Source organism: Numida meleagris, chromosome 4 (genome assembly GCF_002078875.1).
Source record: "Numida meleagris isolate 19003 breed g44 Domestic line chromosome 4, NumMel1.0, whole genome shotgun sequence".
NCBI classification, from domain to species: domain Eukaryota; kingdom Metazoa; phylum Chordata; class Aves; order Galliformes; family Numididae; genus Numida; species Numida meleagris.
The window spans coordinates 42,436,689-42,463,928 of record NC_034412.1 but is presented as its reverse complement, the minus strand read 5'-3'; the positions used below and the strand labels follow the sequence as shown (position 1 = coordinate 42,463,928).

Here is a 27,240-nt window from a genome sequence, read left to right as displayed (position 1 = left end):
TTTTTTTTTTTTTTTTTTTTTTTTTTTTTTTTTGTGCACAGGCATTGTTCTGCACAGGCTGGAATGCGGTGCGGGGTAATGACCTACAACATTTTTGCTTGTGAATAATTCTCATGTGCGAAGGGTAGTTGGGTGATAGGTCTCGCAAGTAGGCTTGGAGTAACTTGGCGGGTCAGGCAAAAGGCACTGTAATGAATTGTGAGGAAGGTAATTAATTTGTACCCTTTAGGGAGGAACCGCTGTTACAGATGTATCCGACGAACTTTAATATTGTAACATTGAGACTTGTCAAAATTTTGTAGAAAACTCCATCTTAGATGGCTTTTAATAAAAGCACAACATTATCAGGACTCAGATACTCCATCAACAGTAATCTGGAAGTGTGTTTCTCGGAAACAAACAGAAACCAACTTTGTTCATTCCTGTGTTTTTATCAAACGAAACAGCAATTTTAAAAAACTCTCATTAGTACTTATTATTTTAATAAATCAGTTCCATGTTGTTGTCAGTATTCCTTGTTTTAAACCTTGTGGTAGATCATTTGTTGTCTGTGGGCCAAATGTATGGTTTTTGTTTTATTAATTCTGAGAAGTTTATATTATTCAGTAATTGTCTGTCATCTTTATTGTGTAACTTGCTAACTTACTCCTGTTACCTTTGGCTTCCATGTTAAGGTATTGTTCCATGATACATATTTAATTTGTAGGCCAGACCTCTGAATTTGTCACTACTTATATTTTAGCACCAGCATCCTAAAATTCTTAAATTAGTCTGTGAGTCTTTAAGTACTAATCTTCTGAAGTTATATAACGTAACACAAGATTTGAAGCTACTTTTTATAACTGTAGTAGAAGGGATAGTGAGGGGGAATAGTAACAGAAAAAGACTGCACTAGAAGTTTCCATTCTATCAAATAGAAACTAAATTTCACAAAGGCTGTTATTGGTTTAAAATTTAATGTTACATCAATATAACAGAGGTTAAATGTAAATTACTTCAGTGAAGTTCTGTATTGGCTGTAAAACACGCTGTCGTGTGTCCTTGCAGATGTTTGGAGTGCTCTGTGTGTTTTAATTTCATAACACCTGGATTTTTTCAGGTTAAGCTTTCAAAGTTACTTGCATCTGATGAAAGCAGGGCTGTTTTTGTTGCAGAAACAAGCACGTGGCATGGGCAGTGATAGCAAAACGGATGTTCCACTTTGTCTTTAATAGGATTTGCCCAATGTAGTAAACACATCCATTTGAGACCTTTGGAGACATCATTTTTAACAGAACTTTAGGTTAAAAATTAAAAAAAAAAAATTAGCATACTTTTATTTATTTATTTTTTTCCTCTCAGTGTTCTCAATTTGATTCTATTCTTAAATTCCATGTTTAAAAAAGAAAGAGGATCTTGCTTGGCCTTTTGTTCTTCAGTCAGGGGCTTTAAGGTGCAGTTCTTCTAAATGGAGTGTTGCAGGCTCAAAATTGCTTGCCTAGTAGTTTTGCAGGTTGCTTTATATGTAACAGGGAAAGCTTAAAGTGTTGCTTGTTAAATCAGTAGTAAAAAAAAAAATGTATTTTTTCCAGCAGCCATTGTTAGAAGCTAAATGTATCGACGTTTCTAATGCTGAGAGGATGGCTGTGTTGATTTTCCTTGCTTCTCTAGAAGATCTTTAATATTATCTGCAAGTAGTTGGTAAAAAAAAGTTCAGTTGGTATCTCTGCTAGCATTTTGGGGTCATCATTTTAATTATCAAGTCATTTAGCGTTGTTTTGCATCCTTTCTCAAATGTTAGGTCTTTTGGATAGTTACAGTTATATTTGAAGAAAAGGATAGAGGTATGAAATTCCTGAATGTGTTTTCGAAACGGGAAGCTGGTGAATTCCATCTCTGAGCTGCTTTGAGAGCCCAGCAGGACTCAGTGCTCTGGGTGGTGTGCTGGCAGTGAAGGGCATGCAGGGCTGCCTGCTCTCTGCAGCTCGGTACAGAGATGCTGAAAGTTGCAGGAAACTTGGCTAGAAAGGCAGCTTACATTCAGGGTCTGTGGATTACACGTTCATGGCAGAAGGTTAAATTATTCGGGTAAGAGAATGCATGGACAGAAATACAAGCAAGCAACACTAGAAAACCAAGCTAATTTTACTAATTTACATGGGTGTTGGTGTTAGTATAGCTGTGACGCTTTTTTTTTTCCTATGATGGCACTTTTTTCTCTGAAAAAGTGCTAAGGCTTTTGGCATCCAGCTGTTAATGCACGTGTACTTACATGTTACAGCGTTATGAGGTATGGATTTGTCTGTGGCAGGAGAGTTTCCCTGCTTACTGTTATGGAGATGGCATGTTAGCTGTATGCTTGCTGTGTGAAGACAAAGCTTTCACTTCCTTGTACAAAATTTATGATAGAGAGTTGTCAAGTGTTTGGGGAGGAAGGTACACTGCCTGAGACGGCAGGACAAGAATGTGCAATTACCGGATTTCTAAATGACACCAAAAATATACCCAGATTTCCCGTGTTGCAAGTGGCCCAATTATCTAGTCATCATTAAAAGCTTCAGCTACTAATTGCGCTACAAGTTACTTTCTATTCACTTTCTTTATGATCAAATGGATATAAAGCTCGTTTCAGATGATGGGGATAATCTTTCTTCTGTAGTTGTAAGTACTTGCTTTCAGAGGGCCAGGATTTGGAAATCTAAAGAATCATAGATGTCAGTGTCTTTCTCGACTTCGTGGGGTTTTCCTGTGTGCTCTTGTGTCATTTTAAACTAATAATAGCTGTTTCTGTTTACAAGTATGAATAAAGATGAGTTGAGCATTCTATGATGTGGGAACTGGTATTTTGTACTGGTAATTCAATCAGTCCATGTAGGATGTGTTTTTAAACCAGAGCTAGATACTGCAAGGCTTTACAAGATGATTTGATATGCAACCGTTTATTTAAAGCAAGGTGCTCCTAAACCAGTTTCTAAATTATACCTGCTCAGTTGGTTTATTCAGCATACCACAACATAGTGAAGCAAACGCACAGAATGCTCAGCTAGAACAACTTTCCTCGCTACCCTAAATGACATTCCTGCTGAAAGCAGTAAGCCTTCACGGAAGTTATTTGTGTATTTTTGGATTTGCTCTGCAAAAGGCAGCTTGAAGATCTGCTCAAGTTCACGTAAGTGTAGCCTGTAGTTGTCAGTGGGTTACTAACTGGAAAATCATTCTCTCTAAAGGAGGATAAACTACAGAACATGACAAGGTAGCTTCCACTTCATGAACACAGTGAATCAGAAGCATAAAATTACATACTCCTCAAAACTATTGATGTTTTGTTGTTGTTTTAAAGCCCCAGTGCTTTCTCCCCTGGGACCTTACTGTTTCTTTACACAGCACTCTTATATTACTGTTGTTTGTTTGTTAGCTTCTTTCTCTTCTACTCAGAGTTTTGGGTTGTCATTCATGAAAAGGTATTTCGAATTAGATGAGAAAGTACTTTTGGATGGTATGTTCCTTGCTTATAGGGTTCTGTTAATAAATCGTTATTACAATTGCCCTGCAACTTAGTCATAAAGTACTTGGATGTTACTTTGACAGCAGTGACTTCAAAACTTCATTCTTCAACAGAAGCGTATTTGGGAGAAGTAACACTTGCATATTGACACAGTCAATATAAGGAGGCAAATTGGAAATTCATCATTCTCTCTTCTGCTGTTGAATTTGGATGGCGCAGCGTCACACTGCGTGTCGCTGTTCACCAAGTGCTGGGAAATAACGTCACGCAGCACGCTGTAAGCAGCAGGGTGTGGTGATTTTAAGGAAGGAAATAATCCAGGGAAATGCAAGTATGGTTCACTAGAAAACAGAGGTTAGGGCTTGGGAAACTGAGAAAGAGTTTGATATTTACCATCGATCCATTTGAATAGTAAGTAAATAAAATTTGGACATACTTAATATTTGGTGTCTCAACATGTACCCTTGCTGGACCGGTATGTAATTAACTTCTAATGCTGCAGAGCTGCTTGCTGGTACAGCTGAAGGCCTCTGATATCAACATCTCCTCTACCTGATAAAAGTATCAGGCAGTAAACAGAAGTGCTTTTCCAGATACTTTGTAGTTTCATAAAGATGATGGTTTCCATAAAAACAAAAATTACATTAAGGAAAAAAATAACTGCTCTTTGTCACCACATTGAGGATTTATAAAGACAAGTAGTTGTGTTTTTATATATTAGCATACTGATTTGGCTGCAGCCTTTCGTTTTCCTTAGTCACTTTCTTGAAGGCGTATTGTTGTATTCAGATACTGAAATACTGGTTTGTTGCTTGCAGTTGCTCGTTATTTACTTAAGTATTTTCTTAAAAACTTAAAATGTTCAAAATACAGATGTGATGCCTAGGGGTCTTGAAGTGGAAGCATCTTTTCTGATAATGGAAGAGATCCATTTTTCTGGTACTTCTGTGTATATGCAAATGAGTTTAGATGTTGTATTTTGCATGCATTGTACTTGGTTCGATAGTTTTGTTCTGCTGATGGACATTGATCTCAGATATAGGGAGAGAAAACCAGAAGAAACAAATTGCTTTTTAGCTACAGAAAGTACAGAGTAGATTCACACTGTTGTCAGATGCACCTTTAATACATGAGATGCTTTCTTTTCATTTCAGGTCCCGTGCAGAGTCAGATGCAGTTCCCCTCTGGCTATGGCTCGCATCCTCCAAACTACAGTGCCCCCTCAGGACACTATTCCCAAGTGCCCAATAAAGCTGTTTCATCACATTTGGATAATCAATATAGAGCCAGTTACCAGTCTCCTTACTATTCAGCACCAGCACAAAATGTTATGACACCACCTGTGGGAACCAATGTGTTGAATACACGGGAATCACAGCAGTTCTACAACAAAACTCCTCCCCATACAGTGGGGTTGACTGAAGGACCAGTTCAAGGAGCAATACCATCTGGATCCTACTTGCATACAAGTGCTCAGCAGTCATATTCTGCATTTGGTGATCGCTACAACACTTCAGTCAGCTCTTCAGTTGCATCTCAGGGATTTCCCCTTAATTCTGATCATTACGCCATGCCTGTGGTTTCTAGTGCCATGTACCCTAGTGTTTCCTATCCTCCTGCAGCTACTAGCAGCGTGTATGGGCAGGCATTTACCTCTCAGAGCCTTCCTGCAGCCGGACAGTTCAAAGAGACAAATACGTTTTCTAGCCAGAGTACATCAGTACCTCATTCACTTCAACAGCATGTTCCTGTGGGATATAACTCTACATTATCAACTATTTCATCTGCTCAGTCCTTTCAGGACAACCTGGGCAAGAATATCACTGGATCCGTTGCTAAAGTAAACAACCAAGTAAACAGAGGTACAGTATTATTGGAAGAATGCACCTGGGAAGCATCAGAAATCCCCTGCTTTTGTTGTTTTGTACTTGATCATTCTGTGAAATTCTGTGTTACAATTTTGAATTCTGTCCTTACTGATTTTGGAAGCTTTTCTCATTTGGTTAGCACAGGCCTCACAAAAGCAACTAATGCTATCATTGATGTACTTCTACTGAGAGATACAGAGAAAGAAACTACTGGGGGAATTTTAAAGGTTGTTTGTTGTTGTTTATTTTTTAAGTAAGTTGACTTAGAAGGGAAGTCTTTCATGCTGTTTTGAGGGAGGATGCAATTTCTTAATTGCAAGTATGCTTTTTTCGTTCGATGACTAGGGAATTTTTTTTTTAATGTTATGATTTAAGCTTGTTTTTTAACTTCTACTTAAGTGAACGTGTATGCATTCTTCTCTCTTCAGACAGTTCAGAAGAAGTGGAAGCTTAAATGGGTTTGAGGGCAATTAGTGTGTTTAAAAAAAAAAAAACAACCAAAAAAAACCCAAGCATTTGCATGCAATAGCTATTTAGGTAGTTGTAGCTGATTTTTTTTTTATAAGCAGTAACATTAATTTAGCATAGTTGTGGCAGTAGAGAATGAGGTTGTGAGGGTGCCAGTCGAGGGTAAGTACACTCAGTCCTTGCTGGTAGCTTCAGCTTCTGCTGCTTCATGGGAAAGGTGATTACACATTCTTAGGGTAGGAAAAGTAGAAGGAATTAGATGTGTGTGTGTGGGGGGGGGGGGGGGGGGGGGGGGGGGGGGGGGGGGGGGGGGGCTGCATAATTAAACATTTTGCTGTCCCTCTGAGTGAGGCTGTATTCTCTAAATACTGTGTGCAAGATAATTCTGGTTGTCCTTCTATACTGGTAATGTTCTGAGTGGATGCAGTTCTGACTTGTAAGCTATGGAAGACTAATAGTTTTCTGATGAGGTGGGTATTAGAGAGCTGTAGAATGTTTCCTTCTTTATGCCAGATATTTCAGATTATAGTTAAGCACTGAAATTGGTTTTGGAGTACTTGTAGCTGAGGCTTCCTAAGACCTAGGAACATGGTTTTGAAGATGATAAAGCTTTGAGTGGGAACACCAGCTTTGCTTAAATCAAATTCATCCAGTACATGTCGGGGTTGACTTCAGTTTCAGAGTTGTTTTGTTGTGTTTCCAAACTATGAGTGGTAACCTTCAGCTCAGTTTTGGGAGATTTGAATTCTATCTCTATGTGGTACTCTGTGCATGTTTATTTGATATTTCAAAACCAAAACAAAATACTGTTTAAAAAATAAAGAGGGAGGGCTTTACAAAGCTTCTGAGAATAATGGTATTTAAAGTCTGAGCATAAAAAAAAGAATTATTTCAAGGACTAAATGTTTAAGAGTATGCCTGTAAAGTGAATTCTCTTCAGTACAGAACCAATAGCTGAACTTGACAAAATTCAGGTATCCTTCCAGTATACTGCAGTAGTTGTATGAAAATCTTTTATTATTTGTTCAGTATCTTTCTAGAATCATGAGATTTGCAGTAGTCATAGGAAAACTATCTGTTATATGCTCAGACTTTACAACTTAATTTACACAAGTTTTTCATTTAAATGCATATTAATTGGATTTCCTTTTTCTTTGAAGGCTGTTATATTGTTCACGGCTATTTTTGTAAGGAAGGGTTGTATTATAGGTGAGACAGTGGAGCTGGCCAGACTGTGAAGAGCAGTATGAGCCATGGATAGCCTTCTTTCTGAGCCATTCAGGACAGTTGAAGGGAGTGACTGAGATTATGGAATCACAGAATCCTTAGAATTGGAAGGGACACTTAAAGGCTATCTAGTCCAACTCCCCTGCAATGAACAGGGACGTGCGCAGCTACATCAGGTTGCCCAGGGCTTGGTCCATCCTCACCTTGAAAGCCTCCAGGGATGGGGCAGCCACCACATCACTGGGCAACCTGTTCCAGTGTCTCACCGCCCTCCCTGTAAAAGACTTTTTCCTTATATTCAACCTAAATCTACTCTCTTTAAGCTTGACACGTTACATGTGTGTCGAAGAAAAAGTAGTAATATCATGCTTAAATTTCAAAGAGCAGGTTATAGAATTCGTTGTGGTAACGACATCTAATGGGTACGTACTTCACAGTTACAAAAATAAACACTAATCCTGTTTGTTTTGCATGAGCAATATTGCAGTATTTAGTTTGTTTGCTGGATTGTCATCATCATTACATATGCCACATTCAAACTCGTTTCGAGCTTGTAAAGCTGAGATAAGCATGCCCTCTGCCTCTCTGCACAGTCAACTCCGTCGAGGAACTGATTTATTTAGAGCATTACTTCTTTATTTCAGTCCCAACTGTTTTTCAGGTTGAAGCTTAATGCAGCAGTGATTCTATACTTGCTGACTGGCAAAGAGCAAATCAAGGTAGCAACCAGTAGCAGACCGAAGGGAAAGCAATCTGGTTTACTGGCAACCTTGGCATGACCGGCTGAAATACTCTTCAAATAGCAGCTTTGGCGTGGATTCACAGTAATTTAAAAAATCAAACCTGAACTAGCATGGTCCCGCTCTTTCTCTGGTATTGGTGCAAGTACTTGACTGCATTAGGCGTAGCTGTAGGTATTTCATCAGGCTGAATTGTCGCGTATAATTCCACTAGATACAGATTTAATTCCAACTATTCAAGTAGGATTCATGGCATACCAGCCTCTCATTATTTAATTTTATAGAATGACATCATTAATAAAGTCTGAGACTAAACAGCCTCCAATGAAGTCTGAGTGTTAGGGGTTTTTTTGTTTTTATTGGTATGGTGTTTTTTTGTTTGTTTGTTTTTAAAGTATAGAATTCAACATCTGTGGCTTAAAATGTGTTAAAAATTCAACTGCTAGGTTACCAAGTCAAAGGCAGAAGCCGAACACTTGTTTGGTCCTGGCATAATTGAGTCACTTTTTGGGGCACTGGAATGCTTTCTGCATTTCTCTGTGCAGTGTTATTGTAATCAGATGGAGTACTTTTAAATAGAGAACAGTGTTGGCTGTCTTTTTTTTTTTTTTTTTAAAGAGTTGAAACTCAAAAATGATTTGCCATTTTTGGTACATCTTTGGAAAGAGTATAACATGCTAGCAATCTAAGGAAGTGATAAGCTGTTCATAAAAAGAAATTTTCTGGAGTATAGCAGGGAGGATGAAATATTCAGGAAGGAAACAATGATAGAAAACAGTTTCAGTTTATTCTGTGCAAAACTGCTTGAAAATTGCTTAAAATATGCTGGAATTCCTGAGTGTTTTCTAAGACTGTTCATGTAAATAAATTTGATTGCCCTCTCTTACTGCTGGTTGGAGTACCTAGAAGACTTTTTGTCCTTGTAATTTTCAGTTCTGTATTTCTGCAGAACATTATTGCTATGAATCTATCTGGAACAGTGCTATCCTGTGTAAATAACACACTGTATTATTCAGGGTTTTTGTCTTTCTAGGTCAGTAGCTTTCTTTATTGATTTTCCAGGTTATCTCAGTTGAAATTCTTATTCTCTTGGTACTTTCCAGGCAGTGTGGATTTGAGTGTTTTGTCAGTCAGGATGCCCAGATTTTACTAGAGTCTCCTCTGCTCCCCATCACTGGGGGCAGATCTCCTTAAGCTATATGGGATGGATTTCTTTGCTTTATGGATCTTGTCTGCTGTGCTGTAATCATAGGCAGACAGCTTGACCTGGAGATACTTGAATTTCTTGACCTCATGCATGTCCTTCTCTTTATGTCAGATAGGGATCTAAAGTCCTTGCTGCCGCACTTCTGTAGCAATGTTATAATCCTGTATATATAACACAGATGTGGCTGGAAAAAGGGCAGGGGACTGCAGCTGTGGCGTGGAAAGTTGTGGAGATAGGATGCTGCAAGGAGGTGGTAAATCTCTCCATAGAAATTAAATGCTAAATTGGGGGGGGGGAGGGGTGAACAATCAAGTTCATGGCTGTCGCAGCTCAAAATGGATGGATCTCTTCTGAAAACTTGAAGATACTACTGTGATAAACTTTACCTGCTACTTGAGGTCTCAAGTTGGAAATAAAAACTTCTGTTGATAGTATACAGGAAAAATGAAGATTTACCTCTGATTCACACAGTTCTGTTGATTGTTTCTGTAGCATAAGTTCCAGCTGTAGAACTTCCTTGTTGTAAGGCTTTTGCAGCCAAGGGATTGTTTACAAAATCATTTGATAGTTTTTAGTGCAGGCTATCCTCGTGGCTGAAAGACATAAATGAAACGCTGGTGTGCATAAAGAAGGGAGTAGAGGGGAAGGGGAAACAGAGAGAATGCTGGTCACTGACATGGGGTTTTGTCTTTAATGCAGCATAACAAAGGTCTTCATCAAATGCTGGGAATTTTGTATAGGCTAACCAGGATCGCTCTGGATAAGCTAATGGGAAACTTTAAGGGAGTGTGGTCAGTCCAGCTTTGTCTCTGAAATGCAATACACCATCCAGAATTGATCAGTACGTGTGTTGCAAGACACAGTATCTAGCCAAGAAAAAGAACATTAGTAGAAAATTTACCATAACCACAAACTGTCTCATGTGATGAGTTATCAACATATTTTTGCAGATTAAATTTGTTCACTTTTACATGTGGCTTCCCAAAACTTTCCAGTCACCAAATAAAGTTTAACATGTAATTTTGCAACTTCCATAAAAAGAGAAAAGTTGTATTATTTTTTGCTCCAAGTTTAAAAACATTCTCTTACAGTAATGAGAGAGATTAATCCTATTCAGATAAGGATCCGCATTGTTTTGGAGGAAATTTTTCAATAGCTTAGGCTTGAAAATAGGAATCTAGTATCTGGCAGGAGAGTACTAAATCTTCAGCTAGTTCAAGCAGAAAGCAGTTTTGACTTTAAGCACGTGGCACTGTTAACACGTAGAGTGCTTTACGGCAGTGCTTGAAACTGCAAGCATTGCTTTATTGACTGGATGTGTGGAAAGTACCAAAATCCCACGCAGAACTCTTGCTGCTACTAAAGCAAGGTAGATATGTTAACATCACAGATCCTTCCGGGTTGTCTCATTTATCTTGCTTGAGGACACTGTGTAGCTACCAGAATGTCATTTCTGCTGGCAGATGTTGGTGTTTCCATGAGGAGTCCATGAGGCGTTGTGTGGAAACGTAGGTTACAGCAAGTACATTTCAATAGAAAATGCTGGTACATTTCGGTAGAAAATGCCATGTACATGTACTTCGGAGAAATATGTTTTAATCTAGATTTTGATAGTAGTTGCAAAAAAGTAGGATATGTATTACACGCTATATTTAAAAACTGCATTACGGATGAAAGTGCTGTTAGGATGGCAAAAAGGATGCTGTCAATTTTGAAGACGAGTTCAAGAAAAACAGGAGCATCATTTTAAACCTCTTTCGCACCTCTAAATGAGGCAGGAGGCCTCAACTTCCCCGTAAAGTCCTATCAAATATCAGCTATTTTAATGACAAAAAAAGTCTGGGGTTGTATGCACTGCACTGTTATTTGTGCAGGGGAAGCAAAGCTAACATTGCATGTGCAGCCTTCGGTGAATTCTGTAAATTAATACTCTGAAAGTGTAAACATTTGAATTTTGTTCCTGCTTAATTTCTGTGTTGGGATGCTGAGTCATTGTGTTGGTCAAATCTTTTTTTTTTTCTGTTCTTGTTTTTAGTAGTTTGGTCTGTCAGAAGTTTTCAAAAAGTAATTGTTTTCAAAAAGAATGATAATACAACGTTTTTGCCAATTTATAAACAAAGATTGACTCTGTTTAACGCAAACTTAATTGAACTTATACTGTCCTTATCTGATAGGAATTTCAACTGGACTGTTAAGTGTCTCAAAGCATTAATCTGACTTTTTAAAACAGATTATACGTAGTCCAGATGTTTAAAACACATCAGAAATTCTGTGGAGTACTCAGAGCTGATTGAAGCAGATTGCTTAGAAATGGGTTTTGTAATTGGGTAACAAATTGCATAAGACCTGGAGCCTGCGAGGGAGGCAGAATCCTGGTCGCACACAGCTGACTTGGAGTTTTCCTGCTTGTGAGAGGGATATGGGTAGAGAGATAGCCCTGCATTCCCCTTATCTAGGAAGAGGAGCCTCTGAAAGCATTGTGTTTGGGAGATGGAATAAAAATGCATTCGTTTAGCTTCTGCTTAATCTTGATTACACTACCTTACATCTTCCTTTTTTGCTGTTGCTTGTCAGAGCAGTCTGTTCGTTTTAGTGGAGTTTTTTAAATTACAGACCTTTAACATTAAAAAAGACATCCATCTTTTTCATAAGTACTTCAGACAGAAGGCATCTGTCTGAAGTACTGTGTTGTTTTTGTGGTTGTGAAATGAACATTAAATGTAATTGCTTGTGTTGTGTATTTGCTTGTGTAAATACAAAAAAAAAAGTGTTCCTATTTTGTGCTGTTGTTTTCAGGTGGCATTGATTCTTCACAGCCCGTGCACTCTGTGAGCCAGAGCGTTCAGTTTACCAAGCCTGGGGTTGGGACACCTGCTTCCTCTGCTCTGATCTCCTCAGTGAGGACGCCAGCTCCAGGCCTTTCTTCACAGCCACGGTCCTCACCCTCCATTACGCAGTCACCAGATTCAGCCCTTCAGGAAGGTACTAAAAGGGAATGGGAAGTTATAATACAGACCTCTACCCAGTTCCACGTGCGGATGTGAATGCTGGAACCTTTATTGCTCTTCTACATTTGTCTGACTAGAGGAATTCTCCCGTCTTGTCAAGTTCCCTTAGTGTTTGTGGCACTCTGGTTCTATTTGTTTTTTACTTCTTTTTTCCCTCTTCTGTTTGATCTCCTCTGGTTATATGTTGTCGCTGGCTTGCCTGCCTTCCTGGCACTCACTTTTCTTTTCCTTACAAAGCACTTCTCAGAGTTCCCTTACTTTTCTGAAAAGTTGTTCACAATTCTGACATCTTAGAAGAAGGTCTTAAAAGTAGTTTTTGTAAGCAATCTGTTGCAAAATCAGATATAAATTAGCAATGGTGGAGTTGTTTTCTTAATGCTAGCTGCAAGCTCCTGTAGAAAGGTGTTGCAGGAGTTTAGTGGGAGAACAGAGAAGGGTCCTTAAGTAAGTTTCTTCCAATTCTCATGTTGGGGGCCTCTTGATAAAGAGTGGGTCTTCAGCCTTCTGTTGCCTTGCTAATTCAGCCCTGATGTTTTGAGTTGCCTTTTAGGCATTTTAATATCTCTGTTCCTAGTATTCCTAATCTAATTTATTGCAGTTACTTCTTTCTTGCTGTGCTTTCTTCTGGTAATTTCAGAATTTTAAATTCTTATGGAAAAATAACTCTGTGTGCGGATTGGGAGTAGACGCTGGTTTTAGTCAGAACAAGGTGATATAGCTAGCTTTCAAAATAATACCTAAAACTGCGGTGTTTGGCAATCGCAATGTGCTTTTCACTTTTAACTTTCAGAGCACTCTGACATCCATGTCTGAACTTCTCCTTTTCTTCCATTTCTTCTTTTTTTTTTTCCTATGGAGAAAGGAACCTAAAGAAATAATTTCTGTGAAGAAGATATAATTATCTTTGTGAATTGATCCTTCATTGCTGCCAAGTCCTATGTACAGTGTACCATTTTAAGGAAAATAATAAATCAGTTTTCAGAACTGTGCTTGATTCTTACTCAGTTCTATAGATTGCTTTGGTACTGGGTGGAATTTAGTTGTATTGCAGGTGTGTTTGCTAGGAAAAAAAAAAACGCTGCTCAACTTCCAAAGAAACAGCATAACCCTGTTGCAGATGAGAAAAAGGACTTAGCTGTTTAATTTTGCTTGCCATAATGTGCTCTGTATACATAGCACATTATCACTGTATGTATGTATATGTTTTCTGCAGTCGTTCCTAAATAATATACCATGTGTTCATGTGTAAATAAATACAAATCACTGTGGTCTCTGCTGAACTCTACACTAAATTCAAAATCGTTGATGTAAGTAAAGGTTAGTGCAATATGTAGCTGGATGAGCACTCTTCACATCCAGTGCTGCACATATATCAGGAATATGCAGTTAAGTCATCAGGAGCTTGCAATGAACTGATTGTACTTACATTATTGTAATCAATAATTAATCTGTCTCTCATCGGATGTGTTTCTACTTTTAGATGGTGATTTTTTGTAAGCATTAGAAGACTTCTTAAACTTTTTTCAATTAGGCTCTGTTTTAGGAGTCTGAAATACATAATGTACTCTTGGAATACCTTTTTAGCACCAGTTAAGTGTGATAACTTCTTTTGTAGAAATTAACCTACTGAAAAAGTGGAACGTATCTTCTGAATATTTCTCTGGGTGGTTAGAATTTTGCACGTGTTTCTCATGCAGTGATAAAATGGACTGATTTTTATCCTAACAGTAGTATTGTCTACATGGAAACATTCTGGAAATACAGTTTGCATTAGTTTGTCTGTTTCTTTGTTTTAAGCCCCTGTGCAGACATTCTTATGCATTAAGCATACAATATTGTAATTGTTTAGTTGGCTAAGTCCTTACAGGGGGAAAAATAAATGCCGAAAATGTGTTCAAGCCTGTCTCATCTTAAGTAAATATCCATACTGCTGTAATGCAGATAAAGTAATCTGCTTGAAAATGGCATCCTAGAGATGAACTTTTGTGTGCATGTGTCCCGTCTGGACATTGTTTATAGACTTTCTTAGGTTCTGTGTTGATGAGAGGAACTGATGTGTAAAAAAAAAAAATAATAATAATAATAAAAAGAAAATAATAATAATAATACAAAGCAAAGAAAAAGAGGAGGGTTCACTTAGTAAAAATTACTATTTGCAATATTAAAGTGTTCTTATCGTTATAGCATTGAAAATATGAGGCTTATGCAACTGAAGACCTTTAGAATATAGTCTATTTTTGCATGTCCTTATTTCATTTTCATTTTTGGTGAGGCCTCTATTATGAAACTTAACCTACATAAATGTACACTTAAAGTCTTTTATGATAGGAGTAGTTGTTACTTAAAATATCTTGATAGTTGGTTTATTTCATAGACAAATGTCCTTCCTTTTTTAAGCAGGGAATTTTTAAGACTGGAAGGTTTTCACAAATTATTGGCCACTGTAAACGAGACTAAACAGAATAGGTTGTCACATCATGATTAGTTATGATGACAGTTAAATTGCTGTGTTCAGCTACTCATGCCTGTCCTTCAGTTGCCTTCTCCCATATGCTGGCCTACTGGTTGTGCCACTGGGCTGTGAACCAGAGAGGGAAGCTTCTGCATCTGAGGTTGACTTCTTAAATGAGGTTATTTTTCAACCAGATCAGTTCACAGATTTGTTTGTGTAGCTGGAAAGTTGTGCTAGCAGAATGCAGTAGTATCCTAAAGGCAGAAATTTGTAGTACTGCTGGCAACAAAAAATAAAAATATCTACCCAAGCTGGTCAGGTTAAGAGGTAAGCCAGCCCTGCCTCCAGACTTCATAATGACATAGTTTCTCATTACTAAATTTCTGTCACTCACATATTTTTATTTCTTTTCAGTATTCTTACTGAACCGCATGTCATCTTCATGTATGTGACCAGTGTCTGGAAAAGGGACAGTTCCAGAAATAGGAGTCTATTTACTTGTTCGTTTGTTGTTTTTTTCCCAAGACGTTACAAAGATTCCAAAGGGGGCATGGTAGAATGACTATTTCACTCCTTTCTTTTCATTTCGCCATGCTTGGAATTTTTGCATTGGCACGCCCTTTTCAGGTAGATCTACTTCCTTTCTTCCCCTGTTTGTGATATTTGCTAGAAATCTGTCTTTGCACTCGCACACAGTGCTGAGCTTCTTTCACTGTGACCTCTGTATGTCAATGATCTTAAGTTGATTTTTCTCCTTCATCATGATTTAATTGTTCTGCTTATTCATCAGGAATTCTCGTAGGCCTGAGAAAAAGATGTGGTTTCTTCAGCTGTAGTCTCTTGGGGCAGAGAAAGTTTTGTTTTGTTTTGTATCCTTATCAAGTGCATCTTGTAGCCTTCATAGAAGATGAGAACGTGAAGCAGCTGAGTTAGTCCTGGGTGTTAACAGTACAGAGAAACCAAAACATTTTACCTTGGTTGTCTTCGTTGTATCTTACTTATATTGAGGAGAAACTTGATTGGAGTTGTGAGAATGCTGATGTGCCAGATGAAGGGAAATAATGTCACTCACTTCCTGCACTAAACTCTGTATGAAAGGTACAGCTTCCAAGAATGTTGTGGTACAGCTTTGCTCTGTTTTCTTTGTACTTCCACTGTGCGCAGATGCTCTTTGCCTTGACTCGGTTGTTTTTCTTAAGTGAAATTGAGGCAGTGCTCTGAGACTGCTAGCCTTAAAAAAAAGAAAGCGTGAAAGTAACAGCGTTTGTACTTGATATTTTAATTATAATAATGGTTGATGTAGTAGGTTTAAGTTTGGAGTCGGGATTATTAAATACCATGATGGTTTCAGATTAACTTAGCCATGACACTTCTGTAGTGCTTTATAGTGTTAAGATAAAAAAACACTCGAGTGTAATGGTGACACTGTTTCTATGGGAAGTAAAAACCCAAACTGCTGAGTTTTGAAGGTTTAGATCTTGCTGTTGTGGTCCACCGGATTGCTGGGAGGTGAAATTACGTTTCTTAGTGTGTCTCTTTCTGACTGCAAGCATATTTCAAAATGTGTCCCATGACAAAAGAAATTTAAGGTTCCTTGAAAATGTTTAGTCTGTATTAACATTGCGTGTTCGTAATAAAGTACTGCAGCGTGCTTTACTCTTTTTTTAAAAAGTGGTACATGCATGTGCTGCTTTTGTGTATTGTTCAAATTTTTTTTTAAATATTGTACGTATACGGTTTGAAGTTGTCTGTGAGTTGTCACCAGATCTTAAACGTGGATGGTATTTTTTAAGTATTTAAATATGGATCTACAAGCTTGAATTTAGGCACTAATTCTAAAATAACACTAAGTTTTCAGGTTTGCCTAGTTTAAATTTCACTGGATGTGTTGCTGAGGTGTACGTTCGTATTCTTATACGTTGCAGCAGCCAGTATGTTTCATTAATTTCCGACAGTGTTCACACTTAGAAAGTGAATGCCTCCTGCATTAAAGAGGCAACTGTGCCAAGTAAAAGTTGAATATTAATGCTTTCTTAACGGAACTCAAAATTACCTGGGAAAGAACACATTTATGTATAGATGTTGCTATATGTAGCTATTCCAGTGGCCAAATTGATATTAAACATGTATACAGAAAGTCTATGTGTTTATAATTTACACACACTGACACAAAACTTTCTGCTAACCTGTATGTTGCTAATACTTCACTAGCTCACTAAAAACTGCTTCTTCTGTACCTAGTTCATAGCTGAACTGCGGGTGTAATTCTCTAGATGGTGTAGGGTTGTACATTTAACTGTTTGCATGTTGGGATTTTCTCTGGAATGGCTAATATCTTTCACTTTTATTGCAATGATTTGTGACTTTTGTTCTCATCTTTCCTGTCTGTCTGATTCTTATGTTTGTGCTTTCCACTTCACAGGCATGCAGTATGGTGGATATGTTAATAATCAAGCTAGCTCTGCACCAACTCCCTTGTCATCAAGTTCAGATGATGAGGAAGAGGATGAGGAGGATGAGGAAGCAGGTTGGCTTTAGCTTTACACCAGTATCTTATTCTCTTCCTACTCGAGTTTTGTTCCATATTTCCCTCCCCTGAAATTATTTTTCTTTCTTTAAGACAGAAAGTCACTTTGACCCAGTATGTATCAAGTTAACTAGAAGCTTCCCAAACGTTATGTACTACTGCAAACAAAAAGGAGTTTGGTAGTGGTCAGCAAACGTTCTGTTTGTTTGTTTTCATATTAATATCAGATGTTTAATGTATCTCATTAAGTAATATTCACAGCTAAAAAGACTTCACCGAGTTTTAGTATTTTTATTTGAAGTAGGTTTTAAATTACCAAGTGAAGATATCAACCTTTAGAACTCTAGACTGATAATAGCTTGTTTTGCATTTACTGTTTTTTAGGAAGCAGTTTGTGCTGGTTGATTGAAAAGTTAGGCTCTTGGCTGCAAGGATTCTGTCTGTGTTTGTCAGAACTGTCTGGTTTTAAAAACAAATTCGGTGCTTCTTGTCACCTTAATTTCTTGAATGGCAACTTTTTTCTTCCAACTAACTCAAAGAAAAGTTTACTTTGGCTTTGTTGTGAGTTGTGAGGCAGATGCTGTTTGAACTCTGCTTTTTGAAGAATAGAATTTTTTTTTCTTGCAGGGCTTTCTACTGAGTTTTCTGCAGAAAAGTGTGTTTGTCTAATTCCATCCCAAAGCTTCTTTTAAAAAGTTATGTCAAAGTTCTATTTATTGGCTACGACCTTTTTTCCTCGTTTTGTTCTCTAGACCTACTAGAGACTGTTTTCTTATACTCTACCATCCTTATTTCTCAAGATCTGTACTTCAGTTAAAGCCTGTAGCCATTGAGCTATCGCTGTTTTCAAAATTCATTTGCAAAAGAGTGCAAGGGCACCAGACTCAATGCATAAGTTGCCTAACTAATAAATTTTCTGTTTTATGCCCTGTCACCAGGGGTTAATGTATATCCTAACAGATTTCTAGCTCAGACTGTGCCAGTGGTTTTACAAAAAACAGATGTGTTGTATATCTGATTGTCTGTGTTTATGTAGCTTCTCAAAGCTTTTTTGTAGTTGAACCTTTAACTATCCTGCTAACTGTGTGAAGGCTTAAGTTAAATTGATGCAAATAACTAGGTAATCTTAAAAGCATGTTGTAAGTATCTCTTCTGTCTAGATAGTGTCTTTAATTGTTATTATTTTTTAATTCTATAACTTTTTTTCCCCCTTTTTCCTAGTATTCTCTGGTCTGGTGCTTAAAGCACCAAAATAAATGGACAGCTGTTGGAGCTTATTTTCAGTATAGAACAGCTAATTAATTTTGTAGAAGTTCTTGTGTTTTTTATTGAGGGGAAAATGGTGAAATTTGAGATGCATGTGGCCACCATAGAGTCCAAAGCTATTTCTGATCTGCAGGGAACTGCACAACTCATTGTTTTCGTAGTCAACCACATAGTCTCCAGTGGACAGTGGGGCATGTCTTAATTCTTGTCCACATTGGTACCCTGAGTATTCTAAGAATGTGTTACAAAATGTCAACAGTCTTAAGAAGGAAAGACCTTTCGTGAAAACTCTTCAGTAAGTATGTAGTATACTCAGAAGGGAATTAATGTTTTTTTGTTAGGCAGACCCCATTTGTGCTTCAGAGTATCTGAGATAGTAGTTTAGATAGAACATCTCTGAATGTCAGAAATGCTTCTTGTTTTTATTGATATTTTTTTTCTTTTTAGTAGAAATAGGACTAAGCTGCATTATTTTCATTTCTAGCGGGCATTTGAAATATTTTCTTATTTTCTCTATTTGTCAGTGTGCTTTCTCTTGCTTGTTCCAGCAGAACTTGGGAAGCATATAATATTTATTTTTTTTGTAACTCATTCTATTATTAATATATTCCAAGGGTAAAGAACAAATTAATTTTATGTGCAACTGTATTATAGATGGATTTAATTTTCTGAGTACGGCTTACTGTGGAGAAAAATGTGTAACTAGTGACACCGTGGTTAAATGGGAAATCTTGAACTAGTCTTACATGTTCAGAGTTGTGCATATATCTTCTGAGTATTCTTTTGAAATGCAGAACAAAGTCTTCCAGTCAGATGAAGAACAACTTACTCAAACTCTTAAGTCTTTATCTTGTTGACCTAGTAAAAGGTTTTTTTGACTTTTCAGTAGGAGGACATAGCAAAGCTGCGCCACACACAAAATAATGAATCCAGTTTCCTTCCATTCCTAGAGTACAAAACAAACAAAAAAACAACAAAAACCCAGCCATGTTGGTATATTGGTTCAGTTTGGCTTGAAGTGGGGATGGTGCATGATCACTCTGAAGATGATGGAAATCTTCTGTTGTTTGGAGTTGTGAAAGAAATCATGGCAGACTGTTTCTAAAATGTTGTACATCGCTTCGTTTCATGTAATCTAGAAAGAATCTATTGGAAAAATATTATTGGTTTCAAGAAGCAACTTTTTTGCATTGTTTTTGTCCTACCATTTATCTCTCTTTTGCTGTTTGTTTTGTTTCTAAAAATATGTTGATTGTTCATCTTTTCTTCCCCCTCCTTTTTGCAGCGGTAATAACTTTCAAGTCTTAGGGCTGCAGCGTTTGTTGTTGTTGTGTGGTTGTTCTTTTGTAAGTCTTCACAGTTCCTTACCAAAGTTTTTAGGAAAAAATTATTCAATGACTTACCATTTGAGTCATCTATGTTTTTGTTTTTGTTTTTTTTCTAGCACTTGATAGTTCTTCTACTACTAGCAGCGCGTCTCCTGTTCTGAACAATTACGATGCCCTGGAAGGAGGTGGCTATCCAGGTGATCTATTTGTTGTTGCATGTGAATTCTGATCTGTTTGTTTAAATTTACTTAAGTATCTGCTGTCTGTGATTCTTTTTCCCTCTTTCTGATATTGATTATTGTCAGTCAATGAACAGGTGAGAGGAATTACCATTCACCTATATAGGGACTGGGGTAGTCTTCAGAGAGATCAAACCTTGCTTTTTCAATCACTTCTCACAGATTTAACAACGAAGTTGGAGTAATAAGTAAAATTTCCCTGTTTCACAAATCATCCTTTCCATTATAATATTGAGGGTAGTGGTGAAAGTATGCGCTGTGTGAAGGCAGGTATCTTTCTCTAGGTTATGTTGTGTGCCTGATTGTGTTGGCTTAGTAGCTGATAGTAGTTGACGTGCACCATTGAAGTTTTGAGAGACCAAAGATAGCAGTTGGCAGAGATGGTTGGATCTGGTTATTTTCTTTTTATTCTTCTACATGCAAAGAAAATTTGAAAAACGTAGATGGTGTGTTGCTTATTTTAATCTCTAGAAGTATCAGGAATGTCAGGTTTATATTATATGATCTTACTAGTAGACTACCTCAGTCTTCAAATCTGTCATTTTGGCAGCAGGTGGCAAGGGTGCTTGTAGATGTTAGTCATTATTATATCTTATTATATTATAAATAACTGGATTAATTTTGGGCGTTTGACCATCTAAGAATGTTACAGTAGCTTGCTTAGTTGATGGGTTCTCGTGTAAAGTGAAATCTGTCGGGTAAAATCTTGTTACTGCTCTCCCTGTATGGTCTAGTTTGTGCAGTAATGGCAGAAGAGACATGGCTGCAGGAGTATGAGTTTTAGCTTTTCAGCTAAAAAGCAAGTTTTTTGGTTCTGCTGAAGACGTATTCTGAAAACAGCTTTTTCATTTTGTTTTCCTCCAAGAGTAGCAAGATTAACTTTATTTTTTTTTTTGACTCCACCCATCTGAACGTTTGAACCAAACCTTGTTTCTTAGAGGTTGTTTTTTGAGTGATTCGCATGCCACTTCTCTCCAGATTTTACCAAGCCTAATTTCTTTTGAATCTTATTTCATATCTGAAAGCACTAAATTCAAAAGTGTAGTAATATTTTTTTCTTACAGCTGTTACATTTTCTATGGGTTGAAGACTGTGTATTACTTTAATTTTCACCTTTAACAGTAGTGAGACCAAGCTCTGCTGCGGGAATAGACAGGAGGGACATAGATTTCTTCAAGAAAAGCACTGTGTCTTCATATAGGGATTAGTACTTTAACCTCAACGTCGTGTTTTAAAAGTATTCATAAGTGGCTAGAGAAAAGACTAAGCATCAATGGTAAATCCTGGAATATAGTGTAGTTATAAGGGTGTATGAGGATGGCTTTCGTTTTGTTGTTTTTTTTGCCCTTTTAATTGAAAAACTTGTCATTTTAAAAGCTATAGAGATTTTTGGTTTGGGTGAGTTTTTTTTTTGGTAGTATGACATCTAGAATTTTCAAGCAGTAGATACAGAGGTCATCTTACCATGTATAACCCCTTTTCAGCATCAGCTGCAGTAGACTTAGATGCTAATGGTTTATGTGATCAATGCAGGTAAAAATCTTGATGGATAATGCAAAAATTGTAAGTGGGAAAAGTATTGCTTGTTAAAACATCAATTCCGGAATGCATTTTAACTAAGAAATTGAAATTATATTGAGTATCTGTGGGATATTTTTGTGCTTCCAGAGACACGCTCTGTGACCAGCAGCCCAGTTCCTACTCCACCAGCCCCTCAAACATCCAAAACTTCTAAGCCCTTTGGTTATGGATATCCAACACTGCAGCCTGCCTACCAAAATACAGCACCACCTACTCCTGTGCAGCCCAGTAATCCAAGCCACCATCCTGGGTTTCAGCATTATCCACAGGTTTGTATTTTTATTTTGAAAGTCACTTGACGTAACAAGAAGTCTTTTCTGTATATTTCTTTTTAATATTTTGTTTGTAATTTGCGAACCAGTAAATGTTGAGTATAATGCTGATGGCCTAGCTCTGATGTTCTCAGAAGGCTTTTGAATTGAAATTTTGAAATGTTGCCAAATAATTCAACTTAACCACTCTGTTTTACCAGTTATTAATAGCAGCTACAATTTTAAGGATTATTGTTCTAAAAGTCTATACTTCGTTGATGGAAACAATAAGGAAGGCCCACTCACACCAGTAAATCACCTTACAAGTAAGGTGTGTCACTGGAGTCCAGATCAAAGAGCTCTGTGAAACTGGGGTGCATGGTGTGGCTGGCTGCCTGCTTCTGTTCTGCTCTCCTGGTACCAGAGAGCACCGAACACCCAAACAGTTGTGTACCCAATTCCCATTAGCAGTGCAAAGAAGTGTGTGTGAAGGCATGTAGAAAACCAAACCTCCTGATCTGTATAAGCTGCTTTTTCTGTAACAATGCCCAGCAAGCAAATGTCACCAAAACTACTGTTGGCAGTGATCAGAGTTCCTTACTGAGCTAAGCATAATACCTTAAGGAAGCATGTAGTAGCCAGAAGTGAGGCCTTTCATTGTTACAGAGGTAGTGTAAATTACGACATATAGAGAAATTGCTCAATTATTTTTCAATTGGAAAAAATCACTCTGTTCAATATAGCTTTGTCTACATATTTTTTGTGTGATTTTAGGGAGATCACAAAAGAGGAGGACGTCTTAAGTTCAGTCTCCAGTCACGTATCAGGTGTTTTATAGTGAAGAGAGAGCTTCTTTTTAAGAGCACACAGTGAAAGGATAGCAAATTGCTGGGTGCAGGAGGGGAAATTCCAGTTGTACGTGTAAAAGGAAAATTCTTCAGAATGGAGTTGGAGAAGCACTAGAACAGATTGTGCTATGAAGTCTTCCATCCTTGCCCACTTTCAGAATTTACCTTGTCAAGGCTGCAAACATCCTTGTTAGTCCTGCTTGATCAGAGAGTTTTGGACTGCCAGACCTGAGGTGCCTTCTAACCTTTTCTCCTCTTCTGTGGTGGTTTCTATATTTAAAAATAAATGTATTTTTATATATTTAAAATGTTTTTCTTTAGTTTGGGGGAAATACACTAATATCTTCAACGTAGGAAAAAGTCTCCTCAGACTTTCTAGTTAGGGTACTTTTCCTTATGCCTGGAAAGCTGAAAGGATTATATATGACTTCCAGTGATGATTTGTATATTGTGCTTGAATTTGATCCCGTGAAACAGATTTTAAATTACTGCTGTCAAACTATCTTCTTCTTTGGTTGGTTTTGTTGTTACAACTACTGTGGTATCTTTTCTAATAGTTCTGGAAGAATTGGAATTACAAGAAGATTTAAGATACCTATGTAAACGTGATTGTATGTTTATCAGTTTCCAACACTCTTGGAGCTTTTTTTTTTCCCAGCAATATCCAGGTGTGAACCAGCTGTCCTCTTCCTTAGGAGGGTTAAGTCTGCAGCATTCTCAGCAGCCAGAAGGCTTGAGACCTGTAAACCTTACACAAGATAGAAATATTTTACCTGTATCTTCAGTTCCTGCTCCTGTACCAAGCTTGAATTCTGATCTTAGGAAATTAAACTGCAGTCCGGAGTAAGTATACTATGTCTAAAAGTGCGTGTTACATACTTCGGTGATAACTTACATATTTTTTGATGTTATAAATAATTATAAGCAGGCTACTATTTTGAAATCCTTGTAGTAGTATAATCCCCTTCACTCAAAAATAAGTTTATCCACTGCATCCTCTTGCAAAACTTGAAGTTGTCCTGCCATCAGAATGCTTTATGTGCAGTGTGAGTGTAACTTACCTATTAAAACATGAAGAAATCTGCTACGTCTTTGCCTTGTGTTATCCATCTCAAAATAAATAAATAAAAGAATACATACTAAAACACCTTGATGTCATGCAGTTCCATTTCATGGAATTTTTTTGTAGTATTGCATAGGATCTTGTTCCAGAAAGCTATGATGATCATACCTTAATATACTAAATAAACTGTATATTCAACCATTGTAATACTGCAATTACGATGAATACTTTTACCTCCAATTAAGATCCATCTGCTTTCTCAAGTCAAGTGCACCTCAGTATAGTGAAAATTGCTTTCCCCCCAAACACCTTAATTCTAATTTTAAAAAGTTATATATTCATTGCTCCAGATTAACTCTTACGACTGCCATATTGGCAATGCACGGTCCCACCAGAAAACGGATCAGAAATGAGGATCTCAAAATCAGTCTTAGGCATGGAACACTCTGTACAGTGCTGTTGATGCTTTGAATTTCTTCGTACTACTTTTAGTTTGAAATCAGTCCTGTAATTTGTATTGCATGAATAAAAAAGGTATTGATTGTCTCAGTATTTTAAATACTTTTCTGCTGTTTTCTTGCATTTTGCTTTCTTGGACTAGTGAATGCTGGATTCCTTCTTTAGTTCCCTCATTAAAAAAAAAAAAAAAAAAAGAATCTTGAGAATGAATAAAACCTGTCATTTTAAATCGAGCATTGTACTTAAAGCAATTCTTTCTTTGTTTCAAGTTTGTTTTACTGTATCTGCATTGCTGAACTACTTAAGTGGATGTAGGGGAGTCTTATTCAATTATTCGGAAAGCTTTTATTAATCCTTTTCCATTACTCTTTAGATCAGTTTTGTAAAATGTAAGTTGTCTTAAATTTCAGAGTTCTTTAAAATCAGGTGTTAACACAGTGTTTTTAGCATCTTTTAAAAATTCATTTTCAATGAAATGCTTTTGTTTCTTTTCAGTTCATTTCGATGTACATTGACAAATATTCCACAGACACAGGCTTTGTTAAATAAAGCTAAACTTCCTTTGGGTTTGCTGCTACATCCCTTCAGAGACTTAACGGTAAAGTAGCTTACTTTTTTAGTATGTATGTTTAATGCATTTTAATATCCTTTTTGGATCAGGCGGACTACGATATAACAACCTATAATTGCTAAATTTAACAGAAGTTGTAAAAAAAAAAAAAAAAAAAAAAAAAGAAAAGGTTTGGGAATTAAAAGAGAGGGAATTTAAACCTTGAAATTACTACCTCATGGAAATTCATAAGGGAAAAGCTTGGGACTTGCCCTTCATTTCATTTTCCTTATTGTTGAAGTGGCAAACAAACATTTGTTTGCCAGTGGTTTTTTGGAGCTCTGAATTCAAGTTTTGAGTGTGGGGGGTCAAAACTGTCAGGCGCATTTTGAGAAGGTGTTCGTAGTGCTTTCTTGAAAACGAATGCTAATGTGGCAGCATTTATCACACCAGTAATATAAGCAATAGATGCTACACACAATGTAAGAGTGAAAGATTGAAGCTGTGTTCAGAACTGTTGAGCTGTTCCATTCCATCTAGCTTGTTTATAATTATGTAAAAAGGTCAATAACTTATCTGGTACGGCCTTTTTTCTTTTTTTTAATCCAGTGTGTTCTTTGGCATGTAAGGTTTGCTGTCTAGCATCCCTAGTCACAAAATTGTCCTTTAATAACTTACCTTACTGTAGTAGCCATATTATTGTAACTGTCTAATTTTCTTTAGAATAGCATAGCATCTAAGATTAATGAGTTTGGATTAAGATAATTGGAATTGTTAGTTCTACTGATTTTAAAGGGATTTTTAATAGGCATTGTTATACACTGTGAAAATGGTCTAGAAAAGATAATGGAAGATGATAGAATGTCTAGGCTTTTGAAGCTTTTATACACTGTACTGCACAATAATGGTCTTCATAAAATGTATTGTCTACCTTTGTAGCAACTTTCTATTCTTTCTTTTTAGCAATTACCAGTAATAACATCAAGCACAATAGTGAGGTGCAGGTCCTGCAGGACATATATCAACCCTTTTGTTTCTTTCATTGATCAAAGGAGATGGAAATGCAATTTATGCTATAGAGTTAATGATGGTAAGTTTAGTAGCAGAAAAAGCTTGCGTTAATATAATCTATATCTAGTATTTGCATTGTATCACCCCATGGGGTACTCTTAATTAGATTAAAGTGATAGTATTCTTAAGACTTTTTTTAAATATCTAGATTTAAAGTCAGATATTATGCGCCTCTTAAGAAAAAGATCATCTTGCAATCCCGTGGGAGACTGAGGATGTAATCAAATTACCCTGACTTAGTTTTGCAATAAAATCAATTTACTCCACTGACTGCTGTTGTAATATGCGACTTCAGGATGATGAAAGCTAACCACTGTGTGCAATCTAAGCCAGATATTATGATAAGCAGTAGAGATTGAAGCTTGTTGAGAAAGACTCTGTTTGCCTTCTGTTTTTTAAAGTTTGGGTTACGTTACTGTTGAAAATTAAACTTATTTTGTTTCTAGTTATTTGACTTCGATGTTGCATGGGATGCTTTAATTGTCATATATCTTTAATGTGAATATTTTTTCTGTTAATAATTGAAATCTGTTTACATTCATTTTAGTGATTGTTCTTATTTGCTAGCAAGCGTATGAATTCTGGAAACTTTTTTTTCCTAGTTCCTGAGGAATTTATGTATAATCCTCTGACACGATCTTACGGAGAGCCGCACAAACGGCCAGAGGTCCAAAATTCTACAGTGGAATTCATTGCTTCCTCTGACTATATGGTAATAAATATGTTTTTGTGGTGGACTTCCACAAAATTGCACATTAATATAAATGCACTTGAAATTAACATTGAGTGTGATATGTTGCTTAAGCGGTATGTAGTAATTTTCCTGTAAAAGAAGGTGCCTTTATAGGAGCACTTAAATATCATATTTATTTTGAGTTTTGGCAAATTTGTATATTTAATGCAGTGCAGTTTAACATTGCATAGTCTGTTTTGATTGTAGTGTAGTGTAGTTTCAGGATTTCTCCCTCATTGTGAAGTGTTTTTGAAAGGCTGGTAGTGAAATAACAAGAGAACTAAGTTGGGTTCGAATTATTAGTAATTCACAAATATGTTTCTAACCAGGAATCAACCTATAATTGCTGTGGTAGTAATCTTGTCTCCAAGAAGGATAAACAGAGCTTGAAAAATGGCCCTGTTCATAATGACAGTGTTAACTGTAGCAAAAATGAATTGTTCTTTTGAATTAGAATGGGAACACTGTAGCCAAGATGTTTGGAAATGAATAAATGTAGCTTGCTATGTAGTTGTAGGTAGACTATTTTTTAGCACAGAATTATGTATTGCATTGTGCTTATTCTGAAAGACCAGTGATGTTTTGAAGAGTAAATTCTGTATCTGGAAAAAAAAATCCCGATGCTTGAGTGTTGGAAGGAGAGTGTAAAACTGGATTTTTGTTCTGTAGCGTAGCGTTGTATGCTTCTTGCAAATGATAATCATTTACTACTGGGAATTGTATAAAAAATGTATCCACCTGACTGATAGTTGTTTAATTTTATTATTTGATATGGTATATAGCTTGCATTATTCTAAATGTTCCCTTTGTCACTTCCCTTTCTATTGACTAAAGTTCTTAATCATTGGTTTAAATATGATTTTTGATTTT

At 36.8% G+C, this 27,240-nt stretch overlaps 1 protein-coding gene across 3 annotated transcripts in view; it reads left to right on the top strand.

Moving 5' to 3' along the window:
- SEC24B (SEC24 homolog B, COPII coat complex component) overlaps nucleotides 1-27,240 on the top strand; it is a 42,981-nt gene that overhangs the window by 692 nt on the left and 15,049 nt on the right. For 2 of the 3 annotated variants that reach the window (XM_021395404.1, XM_021395407.1), the window contains exons 2-10: nucleotides 4,639-5,346; nucleotides 11,791-11,976; nucleotides 16,877-16,981; nucleotides 19,692-19,772; nucleotides 21,483-21,664; nucleotides 23,153-23,337; nucleotides 24,512-24,614; nucleotides 25,530-25,656; nucleotides 26,240-26,349. In XM_021395404.1, coding sequence (XP_021251079.1) covers nucleotides 4,639-5,346; nucleotides 11,791-11,976; nucleotides 16,877-16,981; nucleotides 19,692-19,772; nucleotides 21,483-21,664; nucleotides 23,153-23,337; nucleotides 24,512-24,614; nucleotides 25,530-25,656; nucleotides 26,240-26,349 — 1,787 coding nt within the window. The remainder of the gene's footprint in view (nucleotides 1-4,638; nucleotides 5,347-11,790; nucleotides 11,977-16,876; nucleotides 16,982-19,691; nucleotides 19,773-21,482; nucleotides 21,665-23,152; nucleotides 23,338-24,511; nucleotides 24,615-25,529; nucleotides 25,657-26,239; nucleotides 26,350-27,240) is intronic. The other variant, XM_021395405.1, reaches the window with a different exon arrangement.